The following is a 21118-nucleotide window of genomic DNA, read 5'->3' on the forward strand; positions in this document are numbered from 1 at the left end:
CATTTGGGATGACTTGGCGCCACTCTGTATATAGTCACTCTAACTATAGTCACAAAAGCAAAAATGAAGATAGAATTAACAAAAGGGCGAATGTCGCAAGCGTAAACAAACCGTGTGAGGGCTGTGTGGGTTGATTTTCCTATGCTGGTCCAGCAAAAAATAACTCTCACCCGTTTTGTTTACATTTGCGACATTCGCCCTTTTGTTAATTCTATCTAGAAATATTGCCTTCACTTTTTTACTCCCACAAAAACCAAACAATATTGATTAATATATATCAGAAACTTCGTAGTCGCCGATATCTTCTATATTAAATTTTGTGGAATTTTAGAAAAATGAGTTTGACTGGTTGTTGTGGTATTGTTAAATACTTAGTAATATTAGTTAATCTACTTTTTTGGGCAAGTATATTTAGTCATAGGATTTTAAATGAAGTGTATTCAACGAACAAAAATTACGAAAAAGGCAAATGGTTTCGTTGAATGAACGCTTTTAAGCATACACTTACATTATTGTTGTGCTTATGAATTTAAATAAAACGGGTGTTGCTTTTGTAATATTCTCTAGGTATTTTGCAAATCGACAATGTGCAAAATGTAAACAAATCCAGGTGTTGATAGCAAGCTGTGACAAGTTTTAATGAAAGTATTTGAAATACGAGCATATCTTTGCTGGATTCTGAAAATAAAACGGATGCTGCTTTTGTCATAATTCTCTAAGTATTTTGCAAATCGACATTGTGCAAAATGTGATCAATTCTAGGCGTTGATTGCAAACGGTGAAAAGTTTTAATGAAGATATACAATACGAGCGTTTTTTGCTGGAGTCTACAAATGGATTCGGCTGGCAAGCCGTTACCACATATTGTAGGGTGCGACGGGGCCAAGCATGTCATTTAAGCTTAAGCTGTGCACTGATAATGCTTTGCGTGATTCTCATCTTGCTTCAAATTCCACCAAGGTTAGTCAATTCACCTTGTATTCGACTAAATTTTCAATGATCCCAGTTAAAGATGTTCATATAGTGATACAAATCCGCATTCGTACGGCACCTTCCAGATTTCGTTTTTCCGCATTCGAAAGTTTAACAGAAATTTTAGGGACATGTTATTTAAATAAAATCATAGTGGCAGATGTCAATCTTAAGGTATGATATCTGGTTTTGGTTTTTATTTATCTGAAAAAAATATGAATTAGCGTATGAAAAAATACACTCAAATCCATATTCGTACGGGCTTCAAATTAACAGTTTTGATTTCGCAGATGTGGCTTAATTTCAAAGATTAGCATTTAGTATGGTATCCCTTGGTCATTGCAACTTTGCCTTTAGTCGTTTTGGAATGCTGTCTACCAGTTTTTTCGTGTATTTGGTGGGAATTTGGTCCCATTCGTCCATTAAGTGCTTTCCAAGATCGTTTTTGTTAGAAATTTGTTGGTTTCTAACTTTTTTGTAGAAATATTCCAAAAGGTTTTCATGTCCCTACGATAAAACTGAACCTTGTCGTGGTGTAGGGCTTTTTAACTAATCAGTAAATGAACAGCGGTCACGTTTACTTCTGAATGTGGGTATATATCAAAATACTTTTGTGATTTCAAGTGGGACTCGGGGTAAAAATTTACCAAATGTGATTGTTGCGTTGTTCAGAAAGTGCTTTTATTCCGCTTAAGAATAAGGCCAGCATGGGGATCTCTGACAATAGATGAAGTTTTCTGGGATTCATCCTTATTTATCACAACTGTCACAAATATCTCCGAAAAATGTCGGATTGATTGAGTTGGTCGGGGGCTTAGGGTTAGTAAGGGGATGTAAGCGGGATACCAGATCCGATTGGATGCCGAAGGACCACTCTGTAATGATTACGGGTAATAGCACTTCTTAGGTAGCAGATGGGAAAATTAGGTCAATTCGTGTCGCGTGTTCGAGTTTCGGCTAGGCGGTGCTGCTAGATAGAGTAGGATTTTTGCACTGGCCCCGTGGCTGTCCTGAGCTCTGATGGCCGTCCGCGGGCTCTGTCGATGGGAAGGGGTCGAGTCTTAAAGAGACGTTTAAGCCCAGAGCTTTACAGCACTTTGGTCTCGAGGGTTGGAAGGCGGGCGAGTCTATATTTTGAAGCTTCTGTCGACTACCGCGAACGTCCAGCTTGTGCTGCGCTCAATTTACTTTGTATCGTGGGAATGCACTGTGAATACTAAGGGGATGAAAGATTAAATTTGCCCTGATAAGTTGATAACCACTAATGCTCCGAAATTTGTTTTACCTATTGGTTCATTTGTGGTTGTTTGTGTTGGAAAACTGAAAGCGGGCGCGCGGTTGAAGACCGGTGTCAGGCGGGGCTGACGAATTCTCCACTTCTTCACTATACCACATATGCAACTCGAGTGGTACAAAAAGTCCAAAGCACATTTACAAATTCGATCTATTATTTTTCTTCTCATCATCATCATTATCATCATCATCGTCATCATCATCATTATATTTAAAATATGACATTCCGGCCTTTGGCAGAGAGATCTTAGAGTCAGTTCGTGGAGTCCGCGCAGGGCCGAAACGCCTCCGCCTGTGTTGTATAGGCGTGACGGCTATGCTTGGGGCTCTACCTGTGTTTTAGTGGGCGCCAGTGCCTGTCTCGTCAGGTAGAACTGATGTTTGAGGTCTCCCTGACACTTTGTTGACAACACAAAAGGGCCCAGCGCAGAGTTTTATACGCTATTAAGCGACCAGTTGGATAACCCGAAAAAAAGGAAAAAAAAAGGAAATATTCCAAAAGGTTTTCAATGCGATATCAATATTCTGGAGATATTGTGGTAGAGTATCAAGTTTTGAGCAGTTGTAAAGTAACCATGTGGGTTTCTTAAGTGCTTTGTGCTATGAGCCATTGTCTCGGTAAAACTTGAACCTCTGACTAAATTCCATTTTGTTGGCATTTGGCTTCAAATTTTGCTTTGAAATGTCTAAATAGACATTTTGATCCATTATGCCCTCGATGAATACTAAATTACCAACACCTTTAGCCGTAATCCACCCGCTTACCACAGCTCCACCCCAGCCGTGTTTCACCATCGCTTTCAGATTTTTTACATATAGTTCATTGTTTGGCTTTTCCCAATACAAAATGACGACCATCTGAATTGTTAAACTTTCAAATGTAGAAAAACGAAATGTGCAAGGTGCCGTACGAATACGGATTTGTATCACTGCACAAACACATGTCTTTTATGCATACGACGACCAAAATTTACACATAATATTGTGGAGATTCTCGACTGGAAGAGGCTGTTAGAGTCAATAGGATCGTAGTAACTGGCCCTGCAATTGTCCTGCACTCTAACCGCTGGCTGCGACGTCTGTCGTATAAAAAACATAAGATCAAGTTTCGATAACGGAATGTAGCACCTAGGCTTTGCTTTGCTTTTTATTGCGGAGTTTCCACCTTTTTAGATTCCCACGCGAAAATTATTAGCGTGGTTATTTTCTGCGTGTCCCGAACATGTTTGCAATTTAGCAATTTGAACCATCAGTTTTTTGTTATTGCCTCTCCACTGCACCCCTCATTGCTTGACAAGCATATTTTCAATATAAATGGTAAATACAGAATATTCGACATTTCTCGGGTAATTTTTCAAATAGACCTATGTGACAATGAGAAATTCTCTTCGCATCTCCTCTCTTCCGCTTTTTACGGCTACATAAATGCATAGAAAAGAAAATTTTCAAAACATTTGTTTATTTACACTTCATCTGACTTAAGTCTAAATGAACTTACTCTAACAATCTATAATAAATTTATTCTCACCAACCGCTTAAATTTACTCAGTGATTCGCCAGATTGAAAATGCTCCTCAACACAGCTAAAAACTCTGACACACGATGTAACTGGTTCTGTTCGCCTCTGAACGATCTTCTGGCAGTGGACTGTATAGTAGCGGCAGCGAAAGCAAAAGCAAAAGTCTCGGTGAGAAAATTAACTCTTCATCTAGCGCTTATAAGGGCTGGGGGTTGACTTTGCTCGCTCTCCTTTCAGTGGGAAAATCCAGTGGGGAAGTGGACGGTGAACCAAACAAACACCGGCTGCTATGCTAACAAACTTTATTCTAATTGTTCTTCGGCTTATTGCTACTGCTGCGAGGTGAACGGCTGGATGGCTGAAAACGGAATGGAATGATTTTCTCTGGGTGGGCTGCTTTTATAGCTGCGGGATGATGACAGTGTGTGTTGTGCGATGCTAACAGTGTATGCTGCTGGGTGCGGGTTATTTTCGGCTGGAGACGGAACATCCTCCCCCGGTTGAAGGATCCGCGGTTCTCAGGACATCGCCGGGTTTTTCAACTAACTCGTTGTCTTCGATAGGCAGGATGGATACCTTGTTGATTGGACGACGATACTTGCAGCCTTTGGAGAATACATCGACTGCACGAACAAGTCCATCGTCACCAGGGTAGACTGCTACGATATGTCCTAATTTCCAGTTGAGAGGTGGTTGGTTCCGATCATGAAGCAGGACGATCAGGCCCTCGCGAACATTTGGCGTCTCTCGTTGGTTCTTCTTTCGGGGCTGCAGGGTGTTCAGATAATCTCTGCTCCAAGCACTCCAAAAATGTTCACGAAGGAGTTGAAGATGTTGCCAGCGCGCCAAACGGGAAACCTTGACGTCTTCTAAGGAGGGCTCAGCTGGAGCGGTGAGTGGTCGTCCGATGAGGTAGTCAGCCGGGGTGATAACTCGTGGATCCGCCGGGTCATTCGAGATGGCGAATAAAGGGCGGGAATTCAAGACGGCCTCGATTTGAGCCATGACAGTTGAAAGCTCCTCAAATGTTAGCTTCACGTTGCCGACGACACGCTTCAGATGTGTTTTACAGGATTTCACGGCTGCCTCCCAGAGGCCGCCGAACTCCGGTGCGTCTGGCGGGATGAAATGCCACTCGATTTCACGGCTGCGACAAAAGGATTCGATGGCGTTCACAGTCTGCTGATTCTGGAACTGTTGATATAGGCTGTTCAATTCATGATTCGCACCTCGGAAGTTGGTGGCGTTGTCCGAGTGCAATTCATGAATCATTCCTCGGCGAGCAATTAATCTTCTTAGAGATGCCAGGAAAGCATCGGTGCTCAAATCGGAGACGACTTCCAAATGCACAGCCTTAGTTGCCATGCAGACGAAGACTGCTACGTACGCCTTGGTCAGCGTTGGACGACGTGACCCTTGTTTAATCCAGAAGGGGCCAGCGTAATCCACACCAGTTATGGCGAACGGGGGCGATGGCATCACTCTCGACGCTGGCAGGTTTCCCATTAGTTGATTGGGTGTCGTAGGATGGGTTCGGAAGCATTTAACGCATCGACGGGTGATGAAACGGATGATGGATCGACCTTTCGGGAGCCAGTACCTTTGGCGAAGAGCATTCAGCAAACCTGTTTGCCCGACGTGAAGAAGTTCGACGTGCATCTGCTGGATGAAACGATGAATCACCGGATCCTTATCCGGTAAGATAATTTGATGGCGACTTTCAAATGGTAGTTGCGATCGGTCAAGTCGGCCACCAACACGGAGCAAACCATTGGTGTAAATAGGACGAAGATTTCCTAACCTCTTGCAGGGTTCGTTGTCGAGGACTCGTTTGATTTCGTCAGCAAAGTGTGCATGCTGTAAGACGTGGATGATGGTTTCTGTTGCACGGCGAAGCTCATGGACGGTCAGATGGGATCTGAGTTCTCGGTTGGCTTGATTCTGCTTACGGCAATTATTAGCAAACCGACGAATGTACCCAACAATTCGTTGTAGCTTGCGGAAATTGCTGTAATTGGAGAAGAATAAAGGCATATCCATTCTTACATCCGAGATGGCGACGGCAGCTTTCAGTTCCGGTAGCGCTTCCTCAGGTATCTCGTCCGGAATAACCACTTCGTAGCACACCACTTCAAGGTAACTCGGACCATGCCACCAGAGAGTGTTGGTAGCTAAATCTTCTGGAAGCTGTCCGCGGGAGATGATATCGGCTGGATTCTGATGGGATCGTACATGTTCCCACCGGAAATTGTCTGTGTGCTGCTGGATCACAGCGACTCGATTTCGGACGAATAGCTGCAACTGGTTGAGGGGTTTCTTTAGCCAGGCTAAGACAATCGTACTGTCGCTCCACAGCACAACTTCCTGAACCGGCATATCCAGGGCTGGCAGTACCTTCGCCAGCAAACGGGTCAACAGGAGGGCGGCACACAATTCTTTCCGTGGAATGGTGAGCTCACTCAAAGGCGCCAGTTTGGATTTACTGGTGAGAAGACGAAGCTTTGCCGAACCATCAGCAAAAAGGGACCGTAGGTAGATGCATGCTCCGTATGCCGCTGTGGAGGCATCCGAAAAACCATGCAACTCGTAGGCGACTGCATTGTCCAAAATAACACACCGAGGGATCTCGATGTCGTGGAGATACATTAGGGAAAGTTGAAGATTTTGCCACTGCTTGGCAATATTTTCATCCACCGGATCGTCCCAGTTGATTTTAAGCTGCCACAGCTTCTGCGCGAGGAGTTTCGCCAAGACGATCACCGGCGAAACCAGTCCAAGGGGGTCGAAGAATTTGGCGATCTCGGAGTACACCGTACGTTTCGTTGGTGGTTGTTTCACAGGTGGATTCGGATGATAGGCGATCTTCAGCGTATCGGCGGTTGGGTCCCAACGCAAGCCTAACACTTTTATGGTTTCGTTCACTCCTTGCTCCCCCGGAGTCATCGTCTCACGTTCATCGATAGGAATGTTCTCCATCAGCTGTTGGGAGTTAGAGCACCATTTTCGTATAGGAAAACCTCCTCGACTTAGGAGTTCCTTTAACTGCTGTTTAGCCACGATAGCATCTTCCACCGAGTCAGCTCCTGACAGTACGTCGTCCATGTAGGTCTCCTCCTTCACTATACGAGCGGCGATGGGAAAGTTCTCGCCATCTTCCTTGACGAGCGGTACCAAGCACCTGGTTGCTTGATAGGGGGCCGATGCGGTACCGTAGGTGACAGTGCACAACTCCAAAACACGCAAAGGCAACGACGGCTGCTCTCGCCAGAAAATGCGCAAGAATCGACGATCCGATGGGGCTTCGACTACTTGACGGTACATTTTACAGATGTCTCCGGTAAATGCTACCTTGAATTTACGGAATCGTAGCATGATGTGATGTAGATCGTTTTGTACTACTGGACCGACGTGGAGTACCTCGTTCAGCGAAAGATGCGACGGCGAAGATTTGGCACTTGCGTCGAACACGACACGGCATTGGGCGGGTCTTCAGATTCCATGATTTCCCGGCAGTGCCCGAGAGCCTCGTACTCCCGGATGAAATCCACATACTGAATTCGAAGTTCTGGATTGCGGACGAGTCGTTTCTCCAACATCAGAAAACGCTTTAGGGCCAGAGCACGACAGTCGTCCAGGAGGGGAAGATCACTATTGAACGGGAGCTGGACCATGAATCTTCCAGATTCATCACGCTGGTAGGTAGATAGGAAGTGGGCTTCGCATGCTATCTCTTCGGTCGACAGGTTGGGGACGTCTGGTACTTCCTCGATTTGCCAGAACTGTTGCATGTTCCGCTCGATGTCTGCAACCGATGCGTGGACGTACATGGGAGAAACGTTGGATGCATGTGGTGGTTCGATGATGACGCCAGCTATTATCCACCCAAGCTGGGTGTCACGTAGCTGTGGTAATCCATCTGCTAGGCTGAGGTGACCTGGCTTCAGCAAGTCAAAGAATAATTCCCCACCAATCAGCAAGTCCACTTTGTCGGGAATGTGGAACTTGGGATCGGCAAGGACCAGTCCTTCTGGGATCATCCAATGGGCGATGTCGATCTTGGAAGTTGGAATTGTCCCAGTTACTCTCGGAGTTACCAGACACTCCAGGCTGGTGTGGAACGATGATACACGGGATCGAAACTTGATGGTCACCTTATCACGAGCGTGGGTTCGTAGGGCGTTAATGCCAACAATTGGGATGTTGGCTGGCTTCTTTGGGATGCCAAGACGGTTGGCCATCTACCGTGATAAAGTTGACCTGGGAGCCGCTATCCAACAGCACTCGGCATGGATGTGGTTGATTTCTCCTGTCGTAGACCTGAACCACCGCAGTCAACAGCAGTACAGTCTTGGTGGATTGGGTGAAGTTTGCGGAACACGTTGTTGAAACCGGTTGGTTCACTGGTGCTGGCATCTGCGATGTTGTTGCAGCTGGTATCGGTGGCGGGATCGCCATCGTCTCGGTGGGAAGTGATACGTTGGGCTTCGTACCTCGGCTGGGTTCTTCATTCTCATGGAGCAAAGTGTGATGTCGGCGTTGACACTTGTGGCATGTCTTATCGGAAGGGCAATCTTTGGAGCGATGGCCTTTGCGCAGGCAGTTGAAACAGACTCCAGCTGCTCGGATCTTCTCGTTCTTCTGGACTGGGGTTAGGCTGGATAGGGCCGAACACTGGACGTTTCGATGGGAACCGCCACAAATTTCACAAGAGACTGGTGGTTGGGATGGGCCGGTCGATGCAGCATGGCTTCTTTGTGGTACACTTCTTTGTGGTGGATGGGGCTTTGGATTCGACGGGGCTGGCTGGCCTGCTGCTTCACAATTCTCCAGAACTTGGCATCTGGATTTCAGGAAGTCGATGGTCTGCTGGTAATTCGGTAACTCACCCTTCTTCTGCGTTGCTTCCCAAGCCTGGCGTGCACTCTTGTCGAGAGCTGACACGATCAAGAAAACGAAGAAATGCTCTGCCGTTCCATTGATCTCCTGCTGGAGGTAGCGCAGGCTTTCGATGTGGTTGACTGCTTCATCAACGAGGGCACGAAGTTCTTTATTGGCGGTGGAGGACATCTTTTTTAATGTCAGCAGTCCTCGGAAATGGCTCTCCACTATGGCTCGTTTGTTGTCGTAGCGGTCCATCAAGACGTTCCAGGCCTGTTGGTAGTTCCCTTCACTCAGGATTTTGGCATCTAGTACACCGGCGGCATTTCCGATAAGCGCTTTGTCCAGATGATACAGTTTTATGGCGTCTGTATCACCCGAATTGGCCATCAGATCGGTAAAAATGGCCTTAAACTTCGGCCATTCAGTATAGCTTCCACTGAACGTTGGAATTGGCATCTTGAGGGCCTGTTGCTGGATAATCACTTGTTGAGATGACGGGTTAGGCGCAGATGTTGGTACTGCACGGTTCTTTGCTTCCAGCAGCAGCTCTTCCACGGCGTTGCTCACATTGTTGTAGATATCTTCGAAGGCATCATATTCATTTTCCTCCTGGAACAGGTCTTCATCCGATACTAACGATAGCACCTTGCTATGGAATCCACTGTACTCCGTGTATACAGCAGAAAGCGTTTTGGATAGCACATTTAATTGTGCTAAACCAATTGCTGCACTGGTGATGAGCGTTCGTTGAATACGCACTAATTTCTGCTTTACTTGAGAGCGCTGACGGCAGATCACACGATATTCCTTTTCGGTGACAGGATCCATAGCAACAGCAACAGCACCAGCTTCTTCAAATCCGTGAAATGATGCTGAGTCCTCTTTTTCACCGTTTTCCGAACGCGACGGCGAATGCATTACGGGCATCGCTTAATCAAAAATATTTTTGACGAATTCGCAACGCGACGAGCGAAAATCGTGACACGCCACACGTTTAAACACGTTCACTTTTTTCAAAATGTTCAGTCAATAACGGTTCGAACACGTCCAGCAGGAACGAACACGTTTCAAAAGTTCACTTTTCAATAACGGTGGAAGGTTTCGAACGCGAGTGCAAACGAACACAATTCGGTATGAACGAACACGTTCAAACAAGTTCACTTCAATAACGGTGTGGCACGTTTCGAACGCGAACACGATCGAACACGTTCAAACAAACTTGCGTGCACGCCGCAGCGGTAGCAATTCGGTTCGGTAACAAGTTGTTAGCACAGAGCCGAATGCTGCTTTTTCCACCAGGTTCAATCCTTTCCGGCACGCCTAGGTGCGGCGTCGGGATGGCTTCTAATCCGGTTCGGGTTGGACCAAAAAGATGTTCGCCTCTGAACGATCTTCTGGCAGTGGACTGTATAGTAGCGGCAGCGAAAGCAAAAGCAAAAGTCTCGGTGAGAAAATTAACTCTTCATCTAGCGCTTATAAGGGCTGGGGGTTGACTTTGCTCGCTCTCCTTTCAGTGCGAAAATCCAGTGGGGAAGTGGACGGTGAACCAAACAAACACCGGCTGCTATGCTAACTAACTTTATTCTAATTGTTCTTCGGCTTATTGCTACTGCTGCGAGGTGAACGGCTGGATGGCTGAAAACGGAATGGAATGATTTTCTCTGGGTGGGCTGCTTTTATAGCTGCGGGATGATGACAGTGTGTGTTGTGCGATGCTAACAGTGTATGCTGCTGGGTGCGGGTTATTTTCGGCTGGAGACGGAACAGGTTCGTTGCGGCCAAATTACGGTACGGTGGAACAGGTTAGTCAGCAATGATGACGGCCTCAAAGTCCTTTCAGATGCACGGAAATTCATAAGCGACAGTAATTTCGGTGAGTCAATTTCGCCATTTAACAGTTTGGCCACGAACTAGCTAACTAGTGACTCCGGCAACCGATTCATGCAAAGCTAATGTGTTAAAATGCATTAGTATCGCCGTAAAAAGTGGAAGAGAATCTCTGATTGTCACATAGGCCTATTTGAAAAATTACCCGAGATTTGAAGAGAGATCGCACCTTCTAGCTTGGCTACTCAAAAGAGCATTACCAGGTATAGGTAATACCTGGTAATACCGCTAGGTAGGGGCTTGGGATGGCTAGAGCTATATTGGACGCTCCTCAGTTGCCTTCCTCATATCATACCCACATTGCAAGCAACCGGTATCGTAGTTACAATCGTTATCTGTACAATCGCTCCGTGAATCGCATTCAAGATCGTCTTCGCATGCAGCCTAAACAATTCTGGTCGTTTGTGAACGCGAAACAAAAAGAATGTGGATTATCCTCTTCTATGTTTTTGGACAACTGCATCGCTAATAGTAAAGGAGAGAAATGTGACCTTTTTGCCGAGCATTTCAAACATGTATTCAACGATTCCATCGCATCTGCTACAGAAATCGAAGAGGCCAGTAATGCAGTGCCACGTGATGTTTTTCCGTTTGAGTTACCGGATGAACAGTGATTTTGTAAATGCCGCGCTGGGTAAACTGAAGATTTCATATGCAGCTGGTACGGATGGTACCCCCCCTTTCTTTTAAAACGATACAGTAACGTGTTTAGCTCATAAATCGCGAAACTTTTTAATATGTCGATACAGCAGCGCAAATTTCTAGACCAATAGAAGTTTTGTTATCTGTCTCCAATACACAAAAAAGGTGACAAACGAGACATCACTCAATACCGCGGGATCACGTCATTGTGCGCTTGCTCAAAATTATTCGAAATTATCATAAATGGCGCTTTATTTGCTTGCTGTAAATTCTATATTGACGTTGACCAGCACGGATTTTTTTCGGAAAGATCAGTGGCCACAAATCTGATGCAATTTGCTTCCCGCTGTCTACAAAGTTTGGATTCTAGCTTTCAAACCCCAGCAAACCAAATATCGTATATTCATGTCGAGATTTAATCTTATATAAATGGATATCACATCGGACTCGTATAAATGTACACATGTTGTTAGCACAATGTGTAAATTTCATCGTATGTAACACACACGATGATTGATATACGAATTAATAGTAAAAATCGTAAATAGGTCGAAAGATAATCGGGTTATGCTTAGCGAATATCACATATGACGATTTCTTAGATTTAGTTACCAACAATGGCTATCAAGATGTAATCGTATTTAATTACAGGTTTCATCGGATTATGTTTTGCAAAATGTCTTATATGACATCGTTTTAGATTTATATACAAGCAGTGATAATCATGAGATTCTAGGTGCATTAAAATATGGTTTGCATCAAAATACTTTCAAATATGTTATTATTTCTTTACAACAAAAACAAAAAAATATAGATATTTCAAGGATACGTTCTTAATGCAGATTTGTTAACTAACAAAATTAACGGTTTCTTCGCTTTTATTTTAAATTTAAATATCTATTTATTTCTTTTGTTAAAATTGAGCTTATTTTTATTGTGGCGAAATATTTAAAAACTATCATCTGGTTTGAAAAACTTTTACAATCACCTTTTTAACTATTTTAAAAATGTTAATAATTCAAATAAGCTCGCCTAAATATTAAGCAGCAAGCATATAATGATTAAGTCATACTGACAAGACAATAAAAGATCTTTTTGAAAAAGCACTCTGAGGAGTTTGATTGTTTTTAGTATATTAAAACCACGTAGCGTTTTAAAACTTAAAAATGTTAAAAGTAGAAACTTATAATTTTTTAGATATTTCTCTGACAGGTAAGTGAACGAACGGAAATCTTAAAATTTACCAAGACGAGTATTTCTCAGAACTGGGCAAGTCTAGATTATAATCCATTCAGCGAATCTAAATGTCTTAATATCAATGCATCTTATGACTTTTCAGAAGAAATGCAAATGGTAAGTAAAATTGCAAAAAGATATTCAGCATTAAACTGGTACAGTAAAAAATAATGTTTGATGCTTATTGTTAGCAATTTTGAGCTGTCCTATAGCATCTAAATGTTCAGCATTCTTTTTTAATTAACTTTAAATTTCTTTTTAAGAGCTTCTGAAATAACAGACAACATTTTTGTACTTGAGCTTTAATAATATTATCTCCATGTAATCAAATATGAATATGCATATAACGTATTCTAATGTATATTTAGAACAATCTGTACTACGGAATGCTAACAAAGGTGCTGCATATTGTGTAACACTGCTATCCACTAGGAATCACCCAACATGCCGCATCTAGCACACACACAACTTATATTCAAAGAGGTTAACTACGCACTGAGGGATAAGATTATCGTACGATGGCAACATGCCCGAACTCACTGCGCATACGAACCGAAGAACGAACAGCAAGCCTTCGGGGTTCGGGATGGCGCCGGGGGATGGCTTTCACGATACGTGCAATACACTTATTTATTAGGTGGCTGAATACCACACATCTTCCCTCTACTCTCAAGGAAAGAAAGCAACGGTCTTGGTCAATTGGGCTATAACCGCACAGCCCAACCTTCTCCCTCAACCTGGGATGGAAGCTGACTTGCCGGTTCCCTTTCCTCCTAGCACGTTGACGTAAAAGTACCATGTTCAGCTGAACTACCGGTTAATCCCTTCAAATATTCTTCAATATCCCTGACAAAAGCTGCATAGCTGCCGGTTTCGCCGCAAACAGGTTTTAGCTCAGCTGCTCGAACGATGCCCTGAAGGTCATCTCCCACCGAATAAATATAGTAGTTGGGAACGCCTAACTGGGCTGGGTCATTTGCATTTGCAGCGATTTCAAAATTGTAATATTTCGTCCAAGTTTCCCACATTTTCGTTTTGCGAATCGCCAGTGTACTCCACGCTGTTCTCGTCAGGACTACTGATACGAACAAACCGGCCTGGAGAAAACACTTGGCTGTCCTCCGATTCACACGAATGCTCCCTATCGCTTCCGTAAATCGGAGCAGGACCGTATCTACCTGGACTAAACATTGTCTCATATAAAGCAAAATTTCTCGTTATGATGTAAAACAAAGGTAAAACTTGGTCTGAAATATAAGCAAACAAGCATAATCTTGTAATTAGCTTCAAAATTTACTTTCACAGATAAAAATTCTCCATGGATATCTATACCTATAAAGAAGGATTTCTGTCTGTCTGTCTGTCTGTCTGTCTGTCTGTCTGTCCTGTGTTCCTTATAGAATCAAAAACTACTGAACCAATCGGCGTGAAAATTTGCATGCAGAGGTTTTTGGGGCCAGGAAAGGTTTTAGTGATGGTTAGAGACCCCTCCCCCCACTAAGAGGGGGGGCTCCCATACAAATGAAATACAAATTTCTGCATAACTCGAGAACTAATCAAGCAAATAGAACCAAATTTGGCATGTGGGTGTTTTCGGTGACAATTTATTCTAGGGTAATTTGAGACCCCTCCCCTCTTTATAAGGGGAATTATAACTCCTCTCCCCTTTAAGAGGGGGGGTTTCCATACAAATTTCCTCATAACTCGAGAACTAATCAAGCAAATGGAACCAAATTTGGCATGTGAAAGTTTTCGAGGGCAAGAAAATTTTCTATGTTGAATTAGGACCCCTCCTCACTTTAAGAGGGGGCCCAGTAAACCATTTGGTTTGTATGTCTCGATTGCAACTGAGGTATACGAAATCATATCTGAACGAAAAAGTTATATTTCACGCCATATAAGAACATATATGTACCAAAGTGGAGGCGATATACGTGCGAAAATTTTGACAACTATTTGTAATTCTACGTTGCGCAGTTTTTATAACACGCAACTAAATACTCCTGAATATATGATTAAGGTATAATCAAATATTGCAATTGTCTATCCTGCTTTATAATTCACAGTCATGAATTGTATTTGAAGACACGCACGACTGCAAAACAACTTATTGTTCACTTCGATTTGACATGCTCTAATCATTATACAATTCCAATGTGAAATTGACATGAAAACGATTTAATGTGAACTTTCTATTACGATTTTGTGTTATCTGGGGGGGCTCCTGTACAAATGAAATACAAATTTCCTCCTAACTCGAGAACTAATCAAGCAAATAGAACAACATTTGGCATGTGGGTGTTTTTTTTTGGTGACAAGAATTTATTCTATGGTGAATTGAGACCCCTCCCCTCTTTATAAGAGGAATTATAACTCCTCCCCTTTAAGAGGGGGGGCTTCCATACAAATTTCCTCATAACTCGAGAACTAATCAAGCAAATGCAACCAAATTTGGCATGTGAAGGTTTTCGAGAGCAAGAAAATTTTCTATGGTGAATTAGGACCCCTCCCCACTTTAAGAGGAGGGGCTCCTGTACAAATGAAATACAAATTTCCTCATAACTCGAGAACTAATCAAGCGAATTGAACCAAATTTGGTGTATGTGTGTTTTTGGAGACAATTTTTTTTTCAATGATGAATTGGGACCCCTCCCCACTTTAGGAGGGGGGGTCCTATACAAACGAAATACAAATTTCCTCATAACTCGAGAACTAATCCAGCAAATGGAACCAAATTTGGCGTGTAGGTGTTTTTGGAGGCAAGAATTTTTTCTGTGATGAATTAGGACCTCTTCCCACATTAGGAGGGGGGGGCCCAATACAAATGAAATACAAATTTCCCCATAACTCGAGAACTAATCAAGCAAATAGAACCAAATTCGGCATGTGGAGGTTTTTGGAGGCAAAAATATTTTCTACGGTGAATTAGGATCCTTCCACACTTCAAGAGGGGGGGCTTCTACACAAATGAAATACAAATTTCCTCATAATTCGAGAACTAATCAAGCAAATGGAACCATATTTGGCATGTGGGTGTTTTTGGAGGCAACCATTTTTCCCATTATGAATTAGGACTTCTTACCTTTTTAGGAGGGGGGGGGGGCTCCCATTCAAACGAAATACAAATTTGCTCATAACTTTAGAACTAATCAAGCAAATGGAACCAAATTTGGCATGTGAGAGTTTTAGATGGCAGAATTTTTTTTCTGTGGTGTATTACGACCCCTTTCCCTTTTAAGAGAGTGGGCTCCCATACAAATGAAATACAAATTTCCTTATAATTTGAGTACTAATCAAGCAAATGGAACCAAATTTAGCATGTAGGAGATTTTTGAGTCTTGAATTTATTTTATGATAGTTAGAGACCTCTCACCCCTGTGGTAGGGGGATATGGACTCTCATACAAATAAAACAGAAATTTTTGCGAAACTCAAAAACTAATCCAACTCGAGAAATTCGAGACTCTTCCATAAAACATTAATCAATAACAAGACCACAAAAACTATCTATAGTAACACTAGATCATTCAGGACGAGCCGGTCGCGAGTGTTGCCGGTGACCCGCCGTCGGAAGCGCCGCCCACTGGGGGGCTTGCAAAACTCGAGATAGTGACAAAGATCATCCGAGATTCATGATTTATGTACAACACAGGTTAATTTGTGGCAATACGAAGTTTGTCGGGTCAGCTAGTAATTTATAATTGAAAGTTTCTAAATTTTTGGTTATTTAAACTTTCACCATATATAGTAAACTATATCATCCTGTTAATCTCGCAAAATTTGCTTTCTTGCAATAGCTTCAAGCCAAATTGCTTGTGTGCTCTACTCGCCCTTTTCGCTTATTTACCCAAAATAATATGGACGGCGTTTTCCTCGTTACGAACCAGATAATAGTTCTTAGCAATGCTCGTCCCGAGTTATTAATCAATTCCATGAATGCTCGTCCCGAGCTATCAAAGTACTTTTGAACATGCTCGTCCCGAGCTGGCAACCAATTTTACAATTGCTCGTCCCGAGCTAAAACACGTTGCTGCAAATGCTAACTGAACTAACAACTTTGCCAATGCTCGTCCCGAGCTAAGAGTCAATTTTGCAATTGCTATATAAATGCTCGTCCCGAGCTTTAAAAAACACATTACAAATACTCGTCCCGAGTTATATAACGTCACTGCAAATGCTCGTCTCGAGCTAAAAAAAAACTTTACAAATGCTCGTCCCGAGCTAACAAAGTTTCCTGCGTCTTCATACATAATCAAATCTTTTGTGCCATCGTGCACCAAAAACTACCACTGCTCGTCCCGAGCTGATATCGACTCTCACTATTATCGCATTTCTTGGAAGCGATGAAAAGAAAAAAAGAATGGCGTAGTATCGTACCGAGTACTTTTCCACACACGGCAGCCATTTTCTCGTGCAGATTTCCTGTTCAATTTACACAATCGTTTATTCGGATATTTCAGTGCTTAATTCAGCCACACATTGGATGATTCCCAGAAGCCATGATTTATTTTTGCCGCTGTCCGATAAGTTATATGCTATTAATTAGATAAGCAGCAAAAAACCTGTCGCGGTCGCCAAATGTGTAACACTGCTATCCACTAGGAATCACCCAACATGCCGCATCTAGCACACACACAACTTATATTCAAAGAGGTTAACTACGCACTGAGGGATAAGATTATCGTACGATGGCAACATGCCTGAACTCACTGCGCATACGAACCGAAGAACGAACAGCAAGCCTTCGGGGTTCGGGATGGCGCCGGGGGATGGCTTTCACGATACGTGCAATACACTTATTTATTAGGTGGCTGAATACCACACACATATCATTGCATGAAGTCAGTATTATCATTAAAATTAACGATCAAATGCAAACTTATTTACGACACTGTAATTCAGTCACAATTGACACAAACTCGTATGTCGGATGAGAATAAATCGAATCCGTACTTACATGTTCAATGCATCAGATACGATCTCATTGCCTACATATACGATGGCTTCGGTTTAAGATGTGCAAAAATATCATTGAGGTACTGATGTGCCAGTAGCTTAATGGTAATGAACAAATACTGCGGTACGGGTGGTTCTAAACCAGGTAAGTACAGCTTGTTTTAAATGATATGGACAAAAAAGTTAAATATTGTGACAGGTCGAAAATATCTGGAAGCTTATGAAATAAAGCTTTCAGTATAGCTTTTACTTTTTTGTCTCATCAACTTTCAGGGCGAATATTTGGCTATAAATAGCCTGCTCTGTATGCAATTTTTGACACTTTCCAGATAACACAAAATCGTAATAGAAAGTTCACATTAAATCGTTTTCATGTCAATTTCATATTGGAGTTCTATAATGCCCTCCCATGGGTAGGTGGTTTGTCGCGCACTTCGGCAGACTCCTAAACTTAATTCCGCATGTAGAATGTAATATAGCTTAAGTTAGATATACGTGTAGTATGTAGTATAGTATTGCATAATTTAGCTTTATGTGTAGCATGTGTCTCGTAAAGCGGAATGGAGCGAAATCGAACGGATTTGATTTTAAATTCAATCCGTTTGGGCCGAAGCACCGGGATGGCTTACTCAGTTCCCTAGATGAATTGCTGGTATGCACAGAAATTTTTTTAGAAAACTGAAACCAAATCCTACCCACCATTCATGAGATTTTGACTTACTCATGAAAATTAAAATTTATCGCTAGTTAGAACGAACGAGTGTTCAAAAATGATGTGATGTCTTTATTTGCGTAATCGAGACATTTTCTATGAGATTGCCATAGAATTTGTGGCTGTTATGCGATTATGGACAGCACAGCACTGAAAAATATACACATACGTACATGTATACATGTGTATGCATGTATGAGTGTGCATGGGTGTATAGGTACGAATGAATATATGTTTGAGTGTTCTATGATGAGTCGGAAATTCTTCTTATACCTATGCTGCCAAACTATAATTATTAATGGGCACGAAATTATAGTCAGTAGCTGTGTTTCCTGTGTCAGTTTCCTATGTTATTACTTTTATTACTAATATTGCTATCGTTGCTGTTACTGTCACCTCTATTGTATTGTTTTGGATGTAATTAATTGTAATTATTATTTTCTTATTTCCCTCCTTTATCAGAATGATTTGCATGTCTTGTGACTAACCGCGTTAACGGTATTCAACTAACAACATAAAATGATCATGAATGACGCTGTTTGCCTCCCAAGGGCCCTCCTAATGCTGATGAGCCTCTGTCGGAGAGTGCATCAAGTCGGACGGTGGCAACTCACCGGCGGCCTGCTTCTCTCCATTCTTGCTGCTGTCGTCGCGGTCGGACTTAGTGGATCTCTCGAAAAGCTTTATAGTCTCGATATATATTTTGTTCTGTCCATTGTCCAATCCTGGCAGACTTCAACTGGAATTCCATTTCTAACTAAATCTTTTTAGAGTATAGCTCTTCAAGTAAAAACAGGTATTCGATTCTCTGGCTGATTCAAGCGATAGCGAAGGGCTGTCCTCAATATACCATCATTCCCACTTCCTAAAATATGGTCATAGTACATAATATATGGCCATGGTATGAGGATATTTTCGATTCAATACCATCCTCACAGAACTATCAACGTCGTTAACATCTTATTAAGTCTTGCTTCAGTGACAGCTTGCACTTAAGACTTAACACGGCATATATACATATCTCCAAGTGAAGTTCTACTTGATCCACCTCATCCTTTCTTAGTTACAGAATCATTTCTTGACCACGGTCTGAAGAGCATACCGACAAATCGGTTGACTACCGCTACAAATATGCAATTAATGCCACCGGGAATAATACGAGCGAGTACCAGTCCCCATTATATCGCATCTGCTCTATTTTTCGGAAGTTCAGTTTTTCGATAGTTCTGAGCGATAATATTGCTCTTGAATAATATTCCGCACAAAATATTCGAAAATTTACGCCAACAGCTACAATACTGCAAAGATGGTAGATAAAGAAGCGGCTATGGCTTTTAATGAGCATAGGTTGTTGAACAGCGCTGGGTCAATCGTGATGACATGGGTATTTGGGAGATGAGTAGCGTTCATCCTAGCGAGTAGTTAGTCGGTAGTAGCATAGGTGATGGACAGACATAGAATTCTCGTGATATTACTAACTCTAAAATTGCGATCAACATGTTGACTAAAAATTTCTTCTTTTCTTTTCTTTTCTTTTCTTTCTCTGCCTGATCTCTATCGCTTCTTCTCACGGCAACAATGTTGTCGTGAGGGGAGGCAAGCGATCAGCCACAGATGACTGCACTGGTGACAACGATGGAGAGGACGGCCGGCGTGGAGCCTGCTTTAGGCTTAATTAAGAACGACTACGAACAAGACGAGGAAACAAACAAAGGAAGGAGAAAACAAGATAAGTACAAGCCATCTTATTCTATATTCACCAAGTACACAATTATAACGAGCCAAGCTCTGTCACTCTTCTTCCTCCTCATTAATCCATAATCACCAACGCATTATGGCGCTAGCGTTATCCGCAAGGATTCTTTTATCATTATCACAACCACCTTATCTCAGCCCTGGACAGACTTGGCTCTAACTGCCCCACCTCGTGCTGCAAACAGAAACAGAAACAGAATTTCATATTGGAGTTCTATAATGATTAGAGTATGCCAAATCGAAGTGAACAATAAGTTGTTTTGCAGTCGTGCGTGTCTTCATATACAATTCATGACTGTGAACTATAAAGCAGGATAGACAATTGCAATATTTGATTATATCTATATCATATATTCAGGAGTATTTAGTTGCGTGTTATAAAAACTGCGCAAAATAGAATTACAAATAGTTGTCAAAATTTTCGCACGTATATCGCCTCCACTTTGGTACATATATGCTCTTATATGGCGTGAAATATAACTTTTTCGTTCAGATATGATTTCGTATACCTCAGTTGCAATCGAGATATACAAACCAAATGGTTTACTGGGTTGCCATTTACCACATGGGGAAAGGCGAAGGGTAGAGTAGACATATTATCGTAACTGTGTCGAAATGCAATCCAGTCAATCGGCTCAGTCGTATAAACTGTTTTGTTTTGTCGGCATTTAAATTATTCTGAAGAACTAAATCATGTATATCGCCTCCACTTTTGTATGTATATGCCGTTTCTGCGCATGATATATGATTTGATAGACCTTATATGCTGACATTTATCTCATTTAGAATTAATCTATACAGACCGAAATGTTTGCTGGGACTGACGCTATTTACCTTGACTTCAAAGCTGCTTTCGATCGAGTTGACCACGGAATATTGCTTAGCAAAATGGAAAAACTAGGTGTATCTGTAAATGCCGTATGCTGGTTCAGATCTTACTTGACTAATAGAAGTTTGTGTGTCAAAATAGGCCCTGCTGTCTCCAACTGTTTCTCTAATCAATCAGATGTCCTACAAGGCAGCAATCTGGGTCCACTGCTATTTTCAATTTTTATAAACGATGTCTCACTTTTGCTCTCACATGGCTGCTGATTATTTTATGCCGACGACACAAATTTTTTTAATGTCATTACGTGCCTGAGTGACTGCGCGGAGCAAGAGTACTTGAACATATTTGTGGATTGGTGTGCTAGAAACCGCTTGACGTTAAGCATAGAGAAGTGCAATGTGATTTCGTAATATCAGGGAATTCATTTTTGGATCAGG

At 42.3% G+C, this 21118-nt stretch overlaps 1 protein-coding gene across 2 annotated transcripts in view; it reads left to right on the forward strand.

Moving 5' to 3' along the window:
- The first annotated feature begins 321 nt into the window (after positions 1–321).
- The window catches only part of LOC128732891 (tetraspanin-2-like), a 210727-nt gene continuing 189930 nt past the window's right edge, over positions 322–21118 (forward strand). The window contains exon 1 of one of the 2 annotated variants that reach the window (XM_053826323.1): positions 322–401. In XM_053826323.1, the coding sequence (XP_053682298.1) occupies positions 336–401 (66 nt within the window). In that variant the 5' untranslated portion in view covers positions 322–335. Of the gene's footprint in view, positions 402–572; positions 961–21118 lie in introns of those variants that run through there. The other variant, XM_053826322.1, reaches the window with a different exon arrangement.

Source organism: Sabethes cyaneus, chromosome 1 (assembly GCF_943734655.1).
Source record: "Sabethes cyaneus chromosome 1, idSabCyanKW18_F2, whole genome shotgun sequence".
In the NCBI taxonomy this organism is placed as follows: Eukaryota; Metazoa; Arthropoda; class Insecta; order Diptera; family Culicidae; genus Sabethes; species Sabethes cyaneus.